General features: G+C 47.0%; 2 protein-coding genes across 2 annotated transcripts; both read left to right on the top strand.

Moving 5' to 3' along the window:
- Positions 1 to 6,063: 6,063 nt before the first annotated feature.
- On the top strand, positions 6,064 to 6,978 carry J4E79_011198 (uncharacterized protein; the record flags this gene model as incomplete). The annotated part of the gene is made up of 1 exon (XM_049360029.1): positions 6,064 to 6,978. The coding sequence occupies one exon, from the start codon at positions 6,064 to 6,066 to the stop codon at positions 6,976 to 6,978; it is 915 nt and encodes a 304-aa protein (XP_049205543.1).
- Positions 6,979 to 11,776: 4,798 nt separating this feature from the next.
- J4E79_011197 (uncharacterized protein) lies at positions 11,777 to 13,643 on the top strand (the record flags this gene model as incomplete). Its single annotated transcript, XM_049360028.1, has 2 exons — positions 11,777 to 12,254; positions 12,310 to 13,643. The coding sequence occupies 2 exons, from the start codon at positions 11,777 to 11,779 to the stop codon at positions 13,641 to 13,643; spliced, it is 1,812 nt and encodes a 603-aa protein (XP_049205542.1).
- Positions 13,644 to 13,700: the final 57 nt, after the last annotated feature.

Here is a 13,700-nt window from a genome sequence, read left to right as displayed (position 1 = left end):
ACTATAGTAATATATTACTTATAAACTTTTTTTATATAGTAAACTTTTAGTTTAGTAATTTACTAACTTATATTTTAAATAAATAACTAGTTTTTTAATTTATATTTTAGCTAGTATAAAAGTATACTTTTCTAGAAATAACTTATATATAAAGCTTTTTTAATTAGTTAATTATATACTTAGTACTTCTTAAATTTAAATTTTATATTAATAATAAGTTTTTTAATATATACTTTAGTTAGTTTAAAAACTAATTATTCTAAAAATATAATATTTCTAAACTATTTTTATCTTATATTTTCTATATTTAGTAAATTTCTATCTTAAATTTCTTTTAAATTACTAGTTTTTAGATTTATATTATAGCTACTATAATAATTTACTATAATAGAGATATTTTATATTTAAAGCTTTACTTTTTTTTTTATTATATACTTAGTTATTAGCTAGCTTAAATTCTTTATAAATAACTAGATTTTATATTTAGCTTTTATTTAATATAAAAGTTTATTATTATAAGTATATATTATTTATAAAGCTTTATTACTTAGTAAATTATATATCTAAAAGTTAGCTATTTAAGATTTTTTATAAATAGCTAGTTTAAATACTTATATTTTAGCTAATATAAAAGTTTACTATTTTAAGAACTTTTTTTTTCTAAAGCTTAATTATTTAGTTTATTTAATATTAAGTAATTAGATAGCTTAAGTCTTTTATTAATAACTAGTATTTTAGTTTATATCTTTACTAATATAAAACTATACTATTATAAAAAGATATAATATATAAAGCTTTATTATAAAGTAAGCTATATATTTAGTAATTAGCTAGTTTATATTTTATATTAATAACTAAGTTTTAAATTTAAACTTTAACTAGTATAATAAGTTCTTATTATAAAAGTATATTAACTATAAAGCTTTATTATTTAGTAGCTTATATATATACTATTTATTAAATTTAGATTTCTTTTTAATAATTACCTCTTAGATTTATATCTTAGCTAATATAGAGATTTAATATTATAGTAGTATATTATTTTAAAAGCTTAGTTATTTAGTAGATTAAATACTTTATTAACTACTAGTCTACTAGTATTATACTTATATTTAGCTAAGTAAATAGAAACTCTAATTTTTAAAATTCTATAGTAATATATAAAGAAATAGAAAATAGCTTTATTTATATTAATAGTATATAGCTAAAGAAGTCTAGTTAAAGTAATATTATAGACTACGCTACGCTATAAAGAATATAAGTATATTAAAAGTATAATAGTATATTTATATCTAGCGTAAAATAAAATATATATAATATTATATCTATTAGAACTATTTTATATACGTTAGCTTATAGGTAGATTACTATCTAATTAGATAAGCTTATTTCTTTTATATCTTAGCTATTAGAAGTTATATCTTATATCTTACTTATTAATAAGCTTATATATTTTAACTACTATCTTACGTAGTCTTAAGTAAGAATAAGCTAAGTAGAGTTATATAAGATTATATCTTTAGGTTAAATATAAAACTATATAATAGTAATAAAACTATTAGTAGCTATACGTAAGATATAGTATAAAGAGAATCTAATATAGCTATATAGTAGGCGTTTATATAATAAGCTAGTTTACGTTCTAAGCTATCTACTAAATATTAGATAATTAAGAAATTAAAGCTATAGAGCTATCTATAAAAGTAATTATTATAAGATTTTTTAGTATATTTATTTATAAATACTAGTAAATAATTATAGCTACTTAAAATATCTTTTTAGTATAGTAATAAAGTAACTACGTATTAATTTAGGTAGTATAAATAGTAGTATAAGTATAGCTACTTACTACTATATAGTATCTAAAATATAATAATAAAGTACTTTTTATTTAATAGTACTTTATAAAGTTATTTATAAAACTATATTTAATTTATTATATAATTTTTTTATAGTTATTTATTAGTAAACTAATTCTTAGAGGGGAACATCTTTGCGATCGCAGTATGAACTCGAGGATGCTCCACCGCGTCTTTAGCAGCAATGGAATAGTCAGTTATGCTGCCTTATTAGACGCAGCTGATCCTTCCACATCAGTTGGCTGTCCGACTTTACGCCCTGCGCCTTACTTGTCTTCATGTCCATGAAGGATCAGACGAGGCTGTCATGACTGTCGCAGGGCGTTGTTGACAACCTTGACACAGCAGAGTTTCCACCAATGTTCATGTACGTATTTGGTATCGTACAGATCGCTTAGCCAAAGGCCGTTCTAGACTCAGCCCTTGGCGATTTCCCGAGGCACAGAAGGGCGCGCACGTCGGAAATGGAGTCGTACGTGTTGTCCCAATACCTAAAGTCGACTTCTGTTTTGTTCTGCATACCGCTCTCCACAGCTACCCCACGGGGCACGTTAGCGCCCGTAATTGGAGCTTCAGGACCTGACGCGGGTCTGGGCATGAATAGTCCCTCGCCGCATCCTTCGTCATCTGGACAAGCACAATTCATACGGCCATTGCAGCGTTGGTGCATCGCATGTTCGGATTACACGCCAGTCGCCGGAAACCTTACATCGAAGCTACCTGGTCCATCGTTAGCTGAAGCATTCAGATTAAAGTTCTCGTAGGATTCACATGCGGCACGCTTGACCGCCTACACAACATGCAGGGTCCTGGTGCCTTTATTATGCTCGCCCCATCTTCATCAGTGGCGCACTCTCCTAGCGGCAAGCAATACAAGCCACGGTCAACATGAGTCACTGTATACTGAGCTTGGCACGTCCGCAGATGCCTCGACTGTTCGTAGCTCGTGTGTCTGCTACGTTCCAGCAGCGTCATATTCGTGACCTCTGACCATAATTAAAGCTATATTAGACTGTAGCTAAGTCTTGCTCTCATCACAACACACCCTTTTTCCTCATTATTTGTCGGCCGCCATGTATCGAGGTGGCACGATTATCCAAGACCCCGAAGATCTCATCTCTCCCTCCGTCAAGCATGGATCAGAAGAGAAGGCAGTGCTCAACGATAAAGTCATGCAAGACGGCTCCTACCAGATCAAGCTCAACCCTGAGGAGCACCCGTTCAACTGGCCCGCCCGAAAGAAATGGACGGCGACAATGGTGATCGTCTTCATGACGGCGAATATCACCTTCTGCTCAAGTATCCACGCCGCGGCAATCCCTGGCGTCACCAAAAAATTCGCATGTTCACCGACCATTGCAACGTTAGGAGTAACGACATTCCTGGTCGGCTTTGCCTCTGGCCCAATGTTGTTCGCGCCGCTCTCAGAAGCACTGGGAAGAGAGATCGTTTTCCGCATTACCATGCTTCTCTTCTTCTGCTTCAATATTGGCTGTGCGCTATCGCCTAGCCTTGCCGCTCTACTGACATTTCGGTTCTTCAGCGGCTTCTTTGGATCACCCGTTGTGACCAATAGCGGCGGATGCTTAGCAGACATCTGGCCCCAAAGCCATCGTTCGGTGCCATTTGCACTGTTCACGACGGGCAGTTCCCTCGGTCCAGTCCTCGGGCCGGTGGCAGGAGGTTTCATCTCGCAGCATCTAAATTGGAGATGGCTCTATTGGGTTGTGACCATCATTGCCGTAGCCGTATACACCGCCATGCTCTTCTTCCTTCCCGAGACATACACGAAAACGTTGCTCGAACGTAAGATGGCAAAGGCCGGCATGAAGCCCCCACTGCAATCTTTCAAGGAGCAATACTCCACCAATCTAACCCGACCATGGCTCATGCTCTTCACGGAGCCCATCTTATTCGTCCTCGGCCTTTACTCAGCATTCGTCTGGGGTATCCTGTACCTTGACTTCACCGCCTACCCAGTAGTCTTCCGGCAGACGCGTCATTGGAGTGAGGGCACCGCAGGCCTGTCCTTCCTGGGCATCGGACTCGGCATGGCGATCGCAACGGCGAGTTCACCATGGATTAACGACATCCATGGCAAATGGGTCAAGAATCTTGGAGGACCAAAGCCAGAAGCACGACTTCCTCATCTCATCATCATAGCGTGGTTCATCCCCGTGGCGCTCTTCTGGTTCGGATGGACGGCGAATCCGCCAACACATTGGATCGTATGCATCCTTTCTGGCATACCCTTTGGCATCGGCTTTGTCACGCTGTTCCTGGGCACCAACGCATATCTGACGGACTGCTACGGGCGTTTCTCAGCAAGCGCACTGGCTGCTAATGCCGTCATGCGGTCTTTGTTTACGGCTGGTTTCCCACTGTTCGCGCGGCAGATGTATGTTAAGATGGGGACGCCGTGGGCTAGCAGTACGCTGGGGTTTGTTGCTTTGGTTATGGCGCCTGTGCCGTGGCTGTTCTTTCGGTTTGGTCCGAGGATTAGAGCGAGGTCGAAGTTTCACTTGTGGACGGTAGAGCTGGAGGAGGCTGAGAGGGAAAGGGTTTAGTCACTGACGCATTCCGAGCATCTCACAGCTGCACGCTTCAAATGTGGTGTCATACGCACTTTGTATCATGTTCTGATTGAGCTAGTCGTAGCTAATGTAGCGACAGTGTCTTTGCCCAAGGCAATCATCTTGGTCTTCCCCAGACCACTTACTCAATTCCAACCGGCCGTCTCTCGGAGCTCACATCCGAGCTCAGTCTTGTCAGCTCCAACTATAGCCCTCCCATAGAAGTTTCTTTCCTTCCTTGACAAATTGTTAGCCTTTTTTGCCTGCAACGATAGCAATGTACTCAGCTATTGCTTACTTGGAACGCGACATCGCGCGTCTAGCGACCGTTGCTGCCAGGTCTTCCGCCCCGAACTCCACGGGGCTCAGCGACTCCAAGTAGATCAGCATCTCTCTCCTTAACTCCCGATCCGCCACTGTGTCCCCCTGGGCCTACCCTTCCAGGCTCAGCATTTCGAGCGGCTGGAGGACGGCCGCCATCCTTCCAGCGGACTTGTGGATTAGCATCCCGAGAGACTAGATCGCGGCCTCCACCGAATTTCTTCCCGGGATCTGCGTCTCGTACAGCTAGACGGCAGCCGCCGCCAGGGTTGACGCGTTGAGGCTCTGCGTCTCGGACAGCTAGACGGCAGCCGCCGCCAGGGTTGACGCGTTGAGGCTCTGCGACCGGAGCGGCGGCTGCCAGAGTGATAAGGATGGTGAGTAGAAGGGCTTGTAGCTGCATAATTGATAGTATAAGTATGGGGTAAGGGACTGTTGTAGTTGTACTCGGTGGTTGTGTGCTACATGAAATGGAAGATTGCGCCGCTCTTTATACATGCGCTGGTCGACAATTTGACGGAGAACACCGTCGTTTCGTCTGATGTGAGAAACTTAGCTTGCTCGAAAGACTGTTGGTGGGAACTATAATCGATGAGGTGCTTGATGCCGTCGATGGTTGAGTGGTTGCTTTGTCAAGCCGGGCAACGGGCGTACAAGAATGTGACCATCGTCTGACACCCATCAAGATCTGACTTGCTATGGATTTCATAATGCAACATAAGAGCCCATATTTACCTCCTCATGTACCTTAGTATCATCCTTCGATAGGTTTTTGTGTCAGTCCGAGATTCTTGGCTTTGATAAGGAAGGACTTCAGTCATCATCATATGCACATCAACCAAACCTTATCATCGTTCAATATTTGGGGGACATTCAGGTGTTATACCGCGGTATTGGCATGACCTCAGAGGTTACGACACGCGTGGGGTACGGGCAACCCGCTAAGACAGCACTGGAATGATCGGGCGTAGTAAGCACTCGCAGACGGACCAGTAGGCACTTAGGTATTCCATCAACTGTCAGCCTTCGCGACTTCCCTGTGAGCTTTTCTGGAATTTCGAGATCTTGATCTCTACCCGCCACCTTCCGCATCGAAGCGGTATCGGACAGCTCGACCATGGTCCAGCGAGTCACGTGCCTGCAGTTGCCTGAGGGTCCGACCTTGGAAATGCTATGATACACGAAAATATCGCCTGATGCCTTTTTCGCATTAAGCAATCGCTTCAAGGCCGACATTTGAAGGGATAAGATACCCAGCATCGCGAATCTACTTTCTATTTATTCAGCTTGCAGTTTGCACTCCGTCCAGCATGACGAGCATCCTCGACATCCCAGGCACTACCCCGCCAAACCGCTTCTCATCTCTTATTCAAGAAGCTCTGACATCAAGAGGCTACCCTTTGCTCTTCGGTTATTCAGTGGAAAAAATCATCGACGCTATCACCGCAAGCCACGATGCCAATCAAGCGATCTGGGAACTCTGGGACGCCTTCTTTATCAACGTCGTGTCGTGTTCGCCTGCATACGACTCTCATCTTGCTCTACTGGACGCCATTCGCGCGCAACCGCCCTCGAAGCCCAAAGTTTTACGGTTGTGTGATAAAGCTAAGCGCGATGGCCAACTACACTGGTCGGAGTTACCTGGCTTTGATATGTACTGGGGAGATGCGCATTCTATCCTCCTAGGACGACGCAACTGGAATGGTATACGCGATCCAGGCACCGAAGAAGATCCATTTGGCAGCACGATGAGGATTAGACCCGACCAGCTATACCTCCGCATGTGCATCTTCTCAGCGACACTGATGAAACATGGCCGACAGACAGGTCTGGGCTATCCTATGACGGTGTTTTACGCGTGTCGATACGCACTCGAACGAGTACACGAAGCACCTCCGGAGCTTGAATCCAACACGCACAGCATACCACTCGAGCAAGTACGGGCTCTGGACGTACGGGTCGCGGCGATATGGCTACGGGACGGAGGCTGGGCGCTGTGGAATGAAGATCACAAAGAGCTGCGAGAGCATTTCGCAGCGGCGTTGGACGATGACGTGTCAGAACTGTGGCCGAAGGATGACGGATTGACACCAGAGCGGTGGGGGTTGTGGGAGAAGAGGCTGTGGGATCTGAGCACGGATGAGGATAGGTTGGACGAAGAGACTAGGGCTGTGGTCAAGGAGGCGTATGAAGTGGTTGAAGGGATTTTAGATTCCGGAGAGTGATGTCGGGTTCGTAGAACCTGCCCTACCCTAAGAGATCAACGATGGGCTCGTCAGAAATCATCGACAACTCGTTATTCGAAATACGCATCGTTTAGATCCAGTTGCGAACGGGCGTTGCATAGAACAATGTTCGTCTCTCGAGTACCGTTCACTGGTATTAGGAGGACAGGGTAGCATGCAATAGCTTTTGACATGCTGCGTACGTCAGCGGCTGCCTGAGTTGCGTAACTTTGCGAAGTTGTTTCTGCAAGCAAGTGGCCATATCGCAAATCACTTTAAGATTAATTGCGCACGATGCAGCGATGAAGTGTTCCTTGAAGAGATATTTGGAGAAGCTGGAAGGTTTTCGAGGAACTTGGCGCCACAATTTAGGGGGGGAAGGGCAATCAGCCGTCATACCTAATTAGCTCACCGACAGCCCCGCTTTTGGCGCACGCGCATCTGCTGAAACCCATCAACTTCGCCCTCGACCAAGTTCTCACACTCAGGCACCCAATGCTAGCCGACAAGAGCAATATAATATTGGGAAGGATCGCGTAACAGGGGTGAACGTCAGCAGTAAGGAAGTGTGCACTCCAGAATTCGCGATGACCAGCTATGTACGTACCTACCTAGGGAGGTACCCGGGTACCTACCCGATCAAGTAAACTCCGATTTATCGCAGCGAAGTACTACACTACATGGTGTACAAGCTCTCTCAGTAAAGCCATTCTTTCTTGCTACCGCCTGGACACCCTGGAGTACCATAGACCCCGCCAATAATCCACAAGTTTATATCAACGACTGCCCATAAACCCAAACCACCCAGAGTAGCAGTCTTGAACACAGCCAGGATCCAGTGACGCGCATACCATTGGTCTATACCAAGCACACCGAGCCAGAACGCTAGCAGCGTTGCTATACGTTCCTGCTTATAGCATCGCTCCGAGTTTGGGTGATCGTCCCATCCGCCAAAGCTCCTTCTATCGATAGATCGATCGATTGCTAGTCCTGTTGCATGTTAACACACTAGAATACCCTCTTATCATACTGTGAGGGATGCTTCCTACCACCGGCTGTGAAGAGGACTGTTATTGCAATAGCTCCGAGCATGAGATTGTGCAAGTAAATATCGTATCGCCATCGCGAATAGAAATCGCGCACGTAGTTTTTCAATGCTGTGAAAAAGACCGGCATTGAGGGTGGGAGATGACCGTCGCTCTTCAACAAATTCTTCAGTGTAAGCGAAGCTCAGTATGCAGTTTCCCGAGGTTAACAAAGGCTGTATCGCGGTACCGGAAAGTCGAGCTGATGCTCGCGAGCTTTATCGTGTCATGCTGTATTGCGCTCCGATCAATCAGAGATCATGCGGGCTGCGCCTCAGTAGGATTTCCGGTGAGGCGCAGCCACATTCGTTAGCTTGGAATTGTTGCATGATCATCTCAACCACTTCTAACCTAGTTGAGGTTGCCTCAGGGGCTGTGTGAGCAACTGAAACGCTTGTACCTCCACGACATCATGAGGGCTACACTCGACGGAATCTTTTCTTCTTGACCATGTATAGCTGACACATAACCACTTGTACCATAATGATTGTCGATTCCCTTCCATTCTTTGTTGAAATCTTGTGTGCCTCAGTGGGCATCCAACTAGGGATTATATTCCTTCCTTGTAGACTCTGTTATACCATTGTCAGAGTCATTCACTGTCTGATCATCGAGTTCTTCACGCCGGACTATGAGACAGCCTTCTTGTATAACTATACCAGACCAATAATCGGGTTGGTTCTCTGCGAGAAGTGTACGGCCCTGAGATCATGGCCGAAAGGATCAAGGATGCGACATTTCGATGATCTGGCAGGTTTGGAAGAGGAAGGTACTAAAGGCTGCTGGCTTTGCCGTGCAATATGCATGGAATTTTCACAGTGTCAAGCCGATCGTCAAAACCCTCCGGCGCTTGATCGGCCTGAGCAGCTTCCTTCACACTCCCTCTTGTTATGGTTTGCTGAGCGGACAGAGACTGGAGACGGATTTCTGGATCATCTAAGAGGCAAGAGTACGGCAAGCATATCAAGGGCATCAGCATTTAAGCAGCGCTAATCTCTCACATCAGGCTATATCGCATACATTTACGGATTGCATGCTCGTGAGATCGCCCCGGATCCGTCCTCGGAATCTAGTTTCGGTTTGGTCAAAGAGTGGCTCGGAAAGTGCGATATGAACCACAGTTGTTACCAAGGTGACCGGACACCACTACCAACGCGGGTAATCGACGTACATACAGACACACCATTCCTACATATCTCCGATGGTCGCAAAGCGCTGTACATGACGTTGAGTCATTGTTGGGGAGGTGAGCAGCCTCTTATCACGACTACTAGCACACTCGAAGAACATTGCCGGGGTATACCGATGGAGTCTTTTCCTGAGCTCTACCGTGATGCAGTCCAAGTGACTCGGAGGCTAGGCATACAGTACCTTTGGATAGACAGCCTGTGTATACTCCAAGACTGCAAAGATGACTGGTCGGAAGAAGCGGCAAAAATGGGCGACATCTACCGACACTCGTATCTAACGCTTTATGCGCTCAGTTCCCCGGACTGCCATCACGGTATGCTGGTTCCGCGCGACGGCGCATTGGTGGCGGCGGCGGCACACGGTACAATCAACTCCAACAACCACGAAAGAACCAAGGAAAGTGTGTTCCAGACTGCGCCACTTTACAAGAGGGCATGGGCACTTCAAGAGCGTCTTTTATCGCCAAGGCTGCTGTACTACAGCGACGGTGAGATGTTTTGGGAGTGTCTCGCTCATACAGCGCGGGAAGGAAATCATCGAGTAGCTATGCGCAAAGCTACTCCGTATCGCTACGAAAGTTTTGAATGCCCCCAAGTAAGGGACCCGCTCGTTAGGCCACTCGATGACAACCCCTCGTTCCCAGTCTCGCCACCGTCAGACTGGCAGATCATTGTCTCGGAGTATTCGCGCTGCCGTCTCACCTACCGTTCTGACAAGCTACCCGCCTTGTCAGGTCTTGCAAGCATGTTCCAAAGGAATACCGGCTACACCTATGCGGCGGGCATGTGGATAGAGAACTTGGGATACGAGCTCCTGTGGTATTGCCCAATCGATCAGGACACTCAACAGCAGGATTCTGGATCGGATAATGATGTTTTCTCAACCCCTTCCTGGAGTTGGATCTCTACAGATCTTGCGGTTCGGTTCAAAGCGCTGGGCAATATGAGGGATCCATGCTTTCAGTTCATCCAGATTCATAGGACCGATCTAGGTTCAAAGGAAAACACTGATCCCGCTTACGTGCTCACGCTCCAATGCGAGTGGTATCCAGTATCTATTCAAAATCAGTCGGGCTCGAGGCAGTGCATGATACTCGATAGCAATGGCCGCGAGAGTTTAGCCAGTGGAATTTTGGATGCTTCTGACAAATGGTCAGGCGGTCTAAGATCAGGTGCTGCAATACTACTCAGAACAGGGCTGGTAAGGGATATGTGGTACGAGGCTTTCGATACGTCTAGGCACATGACGTATCTTCTCGTTGTCGTGCCTGCTCCGCGGACTGCTGGAGGGGAATGTTGGAGAAGGATTGGGCTCGCGTGGACTGCTCAAGACATACACCATGAGCGAAACTCATCGTTGATTCGTCTCGTTTGAATCAAGAGCATGACTGGTCCTCGCGGGGATTATTACGACAGTAATTGTCGCGTTGACACAAATGATGCGCGCGGTGACTAGGGTTCTAGCTGTAGAGAGCCGATCTGCGGCGGCTGCCGTCCCACGTGGCGGCCCCGCACGTGCCAACGACGCGTCCCCGAGAACAACAAACCTCCATCCCCTTCGCTTTCGCTTTCACTCAACGCGACGTACTCACGGACTTCACTGCATCTGTCTTTGTTTCAGAAAATCTGTCAGCATGCCCACCGATGCTTCATATGCCGCTCAATCTGCATCATCTCGATGTGTATCGCCTGTGTGAGGTTCGCCGACGGCGCGCTCTCCAGCACGGTCCACGGCAAGATCACGACGTTTGTTTCAAACCCCACGTCTTGGTCGAAAGGCGGCAAATGGTAGGAATGCGTATAACACGATACGAGCTTGAGATGGCGCGTGCATACTGGTATTATTACAGTTCTCTCATCGACATATTACACGAGAGGTTTCGAAGCATCGTTTCTCCTTGGGGCCAAAATGCTACCCACGTTATTGCGAGAGGATGCAGTCCGAGGTCCTTGATCCATTTCCCGGTCTTTCGATCACTGGCGCCAAATCTGCTTTCAACAGCTGACTTCATCGCCGAAGAGACTGAGCTCTAGATACAGTCTCATCGGAGGATCGTCAACGATGAGCCCTCGCACCCAGTGGCTGTGGTAGGCTGAGCCAGGCAACCACCTGCGGCTCTGCGGCACGGGTCATGCAGCCACCAAAGATTCAAAACTCACAAGCCTCATGGTTGTGAATCCATCGCGTCCTCGAGTCATTCGTAGATGTTTGGGAGGCGATTACACCTGCCCATCATGGCGATATGTCTACGCGGATGGACGTAGCCGCAGCCCATGCGCTTGTGGTATCATACTACTGCAACGACTGAGGCTGACATCGCAGTACCCCAAAGGTTTCAGCGAGATGGGTAGGTGTGGTGGTCGCAGGCAATGCACTTGGCTCCGCGAGGCTGAGGATATAACTAGCATGGACTCAGCTTCTGCTGGCAACAACTTTCCATCCATCTATCTCATCCCTTCAGCTATTACGTCTTGCATTTCCCCATCGATCACGCCACCCAGTGTCTTCTCAGAGCTATCATCATGACATTCGCTACTGAAGACCTTAGCATCCAACCAGGCGGTCTGCCGACACCCAAGTGTGGGTATGATACAGCTCAGAAGCCCTGCGCTACGTTCCTACCCACACCGGTCTCAGAGAAGAGTAGCCGCGGTGTGCTATCCGTACTAGACCCTAACAAGATCTCCTGGGTGTCACCAGCATCGACAGTATCGACTACGTCGTCTCCGGCAGGGTTCAACGACATGTGGGATTTACCCGAGACGCCCACTAAGCGGACGACCAGCGCTTCTCCACGAAGTATCCTGACGCCTTTCACACCTCCAACACCCCCTGATTCTTCTAGAAAGCTGCTATTCACCCCAATTCCCAAGCCTTTTTTCGGCGTTGGAGTAACTCCAGCGATTCCGCAGCCCTTCTTCCAGGAAAAAGGGACAGCGGCACAGGATGACCCTTTCCAACCGAAGTTGTTCCGAGGCGTCACGTTGGTGCTTGAAGAGAGTATGTCAAGACATCTTGAAGCTGATAGCGATCACATCTGACTAACACATCACAGTCTCCAAGGCAAGCGTCGCGGCTGCTACCGTCAAATACAACAGCAACCCCACGTTCGTGTTCACGCAGGATACTAGTGTCAGTTCACGAACACGTTCCAAGACAGCCGCTACCACAACAGTCGCTTCATCTCTACGTACCGCTGTTCGTGAAGAGACAACCATCGTTACATCTCCCCAAGGTCGCATCCATCCGCCTTTGGACAGCAAGTTCTCGAAGCTACTAGAACAACTCGTCCCACACGACCTTCACGCAAGACTGGCCAGCGCTCCGGGCTACTGCCCCGCGTCCCTCGTAAAAAGCTCCTCTCAACGATGCAGTCACATGGCAAAGCCTCAGGAATCGCGTCGTGATGTTGTTAGCGCTGTGAAGGATATAGCGAAGTTCAAGAGACAAGAAGACTACCGCCGTATGCTACGCCGTGTCAAGACGATCGTGCAGTCAGTCATGTGCAAGACGCATCAGGGCACGGCGTTGAACGAGATTGAGGGTGGATCCAGGATATCGCAACTGCGCAACAAGCTTGAAGGCAGGGTACACATGACGAAACAAGATCAATCGACTTTTACGCGATGGGTCAACACGATCAGTCACCTTGAAGCATCTACAAATCATGCTGCGCGACCCACGACCACTGTCATAACATTTAAGCCAGCTACACAAGTCAAGCGGGCAACAAAGCCCAAGTTCAGAGTGTCAACCACTGAGGCAACTGTCCGCTTCTCTTTCTCATGCTCATCGGGCTTCACACCTTATCAACCAAAGAAAGTCCGGGAGCTCTCCGTGTTCTCTGCACTTTACGAAAGAGCCGCTTCTCCATTGGGTGCCAAAGACCTGACTCCGGGTCATGTTTACCTCTTCTGGGACAAGGCGTATTTCGGCATCGTCAAGATCGGGTACACCAACGATCTGGCTACGCGGCTCAAAGGCTGGAACACGAAGTGCAAGCGCAAGCACGACTATCACTCCCGTATGGAGAGTCAGGTGGTGATGCCGCATGTTCACCGTGTCGAGCAGCTCATACACACTGAGCTGAAGGGGTGTAGACTGCGAAGACGGTGTGAAGGCTGTGGTAAGCTGCACGAAGAATGGTTTGAAGCCAGTCAAGCGCATGTAGTCAAGGTTATGAAGAAGTGGCGGGAGTGGATTCTGCAAGAGCCTTATGTGCGGGACGAAGAGTCGGGGGAGTGGGTCCTCAAGCCTGAGATGTTTGCTTCTCTCGAGCAGATGTGTGAGCCTCTACCCCAGGACGCGGTTACCCACACGCCGAGAAGGAAGAGTGCAGGCATGCAACGCGGCTCACAGAAGAGGAAGAGCCCTCGGCGAACAATGTAGGAGCAGATTGCGGTCAACGTGGCGGTGACCAGTCGCTGTAGGGCGAGGTGAAGGCAG

This window comes from Alternaria viburni (genome assembly GCF_023758015.1).
Source record: "Alternaria viburni strain BMP 2772 chromosome Unknown scaffold_38, whole genome shotgun sequence".
Taxonomy (NCBI): Eukaryota; Fungi; Ascomycota; class Dothideomycetes; order Pleosporales; family Pleosporaceae; genus Alternaria; species Alternaria viburni.
The sequence above is the reverse complement of the archived record's forward strand: the minus strand, read 5'-3'. Positions and strand labels throughout refer to the sequence as shown.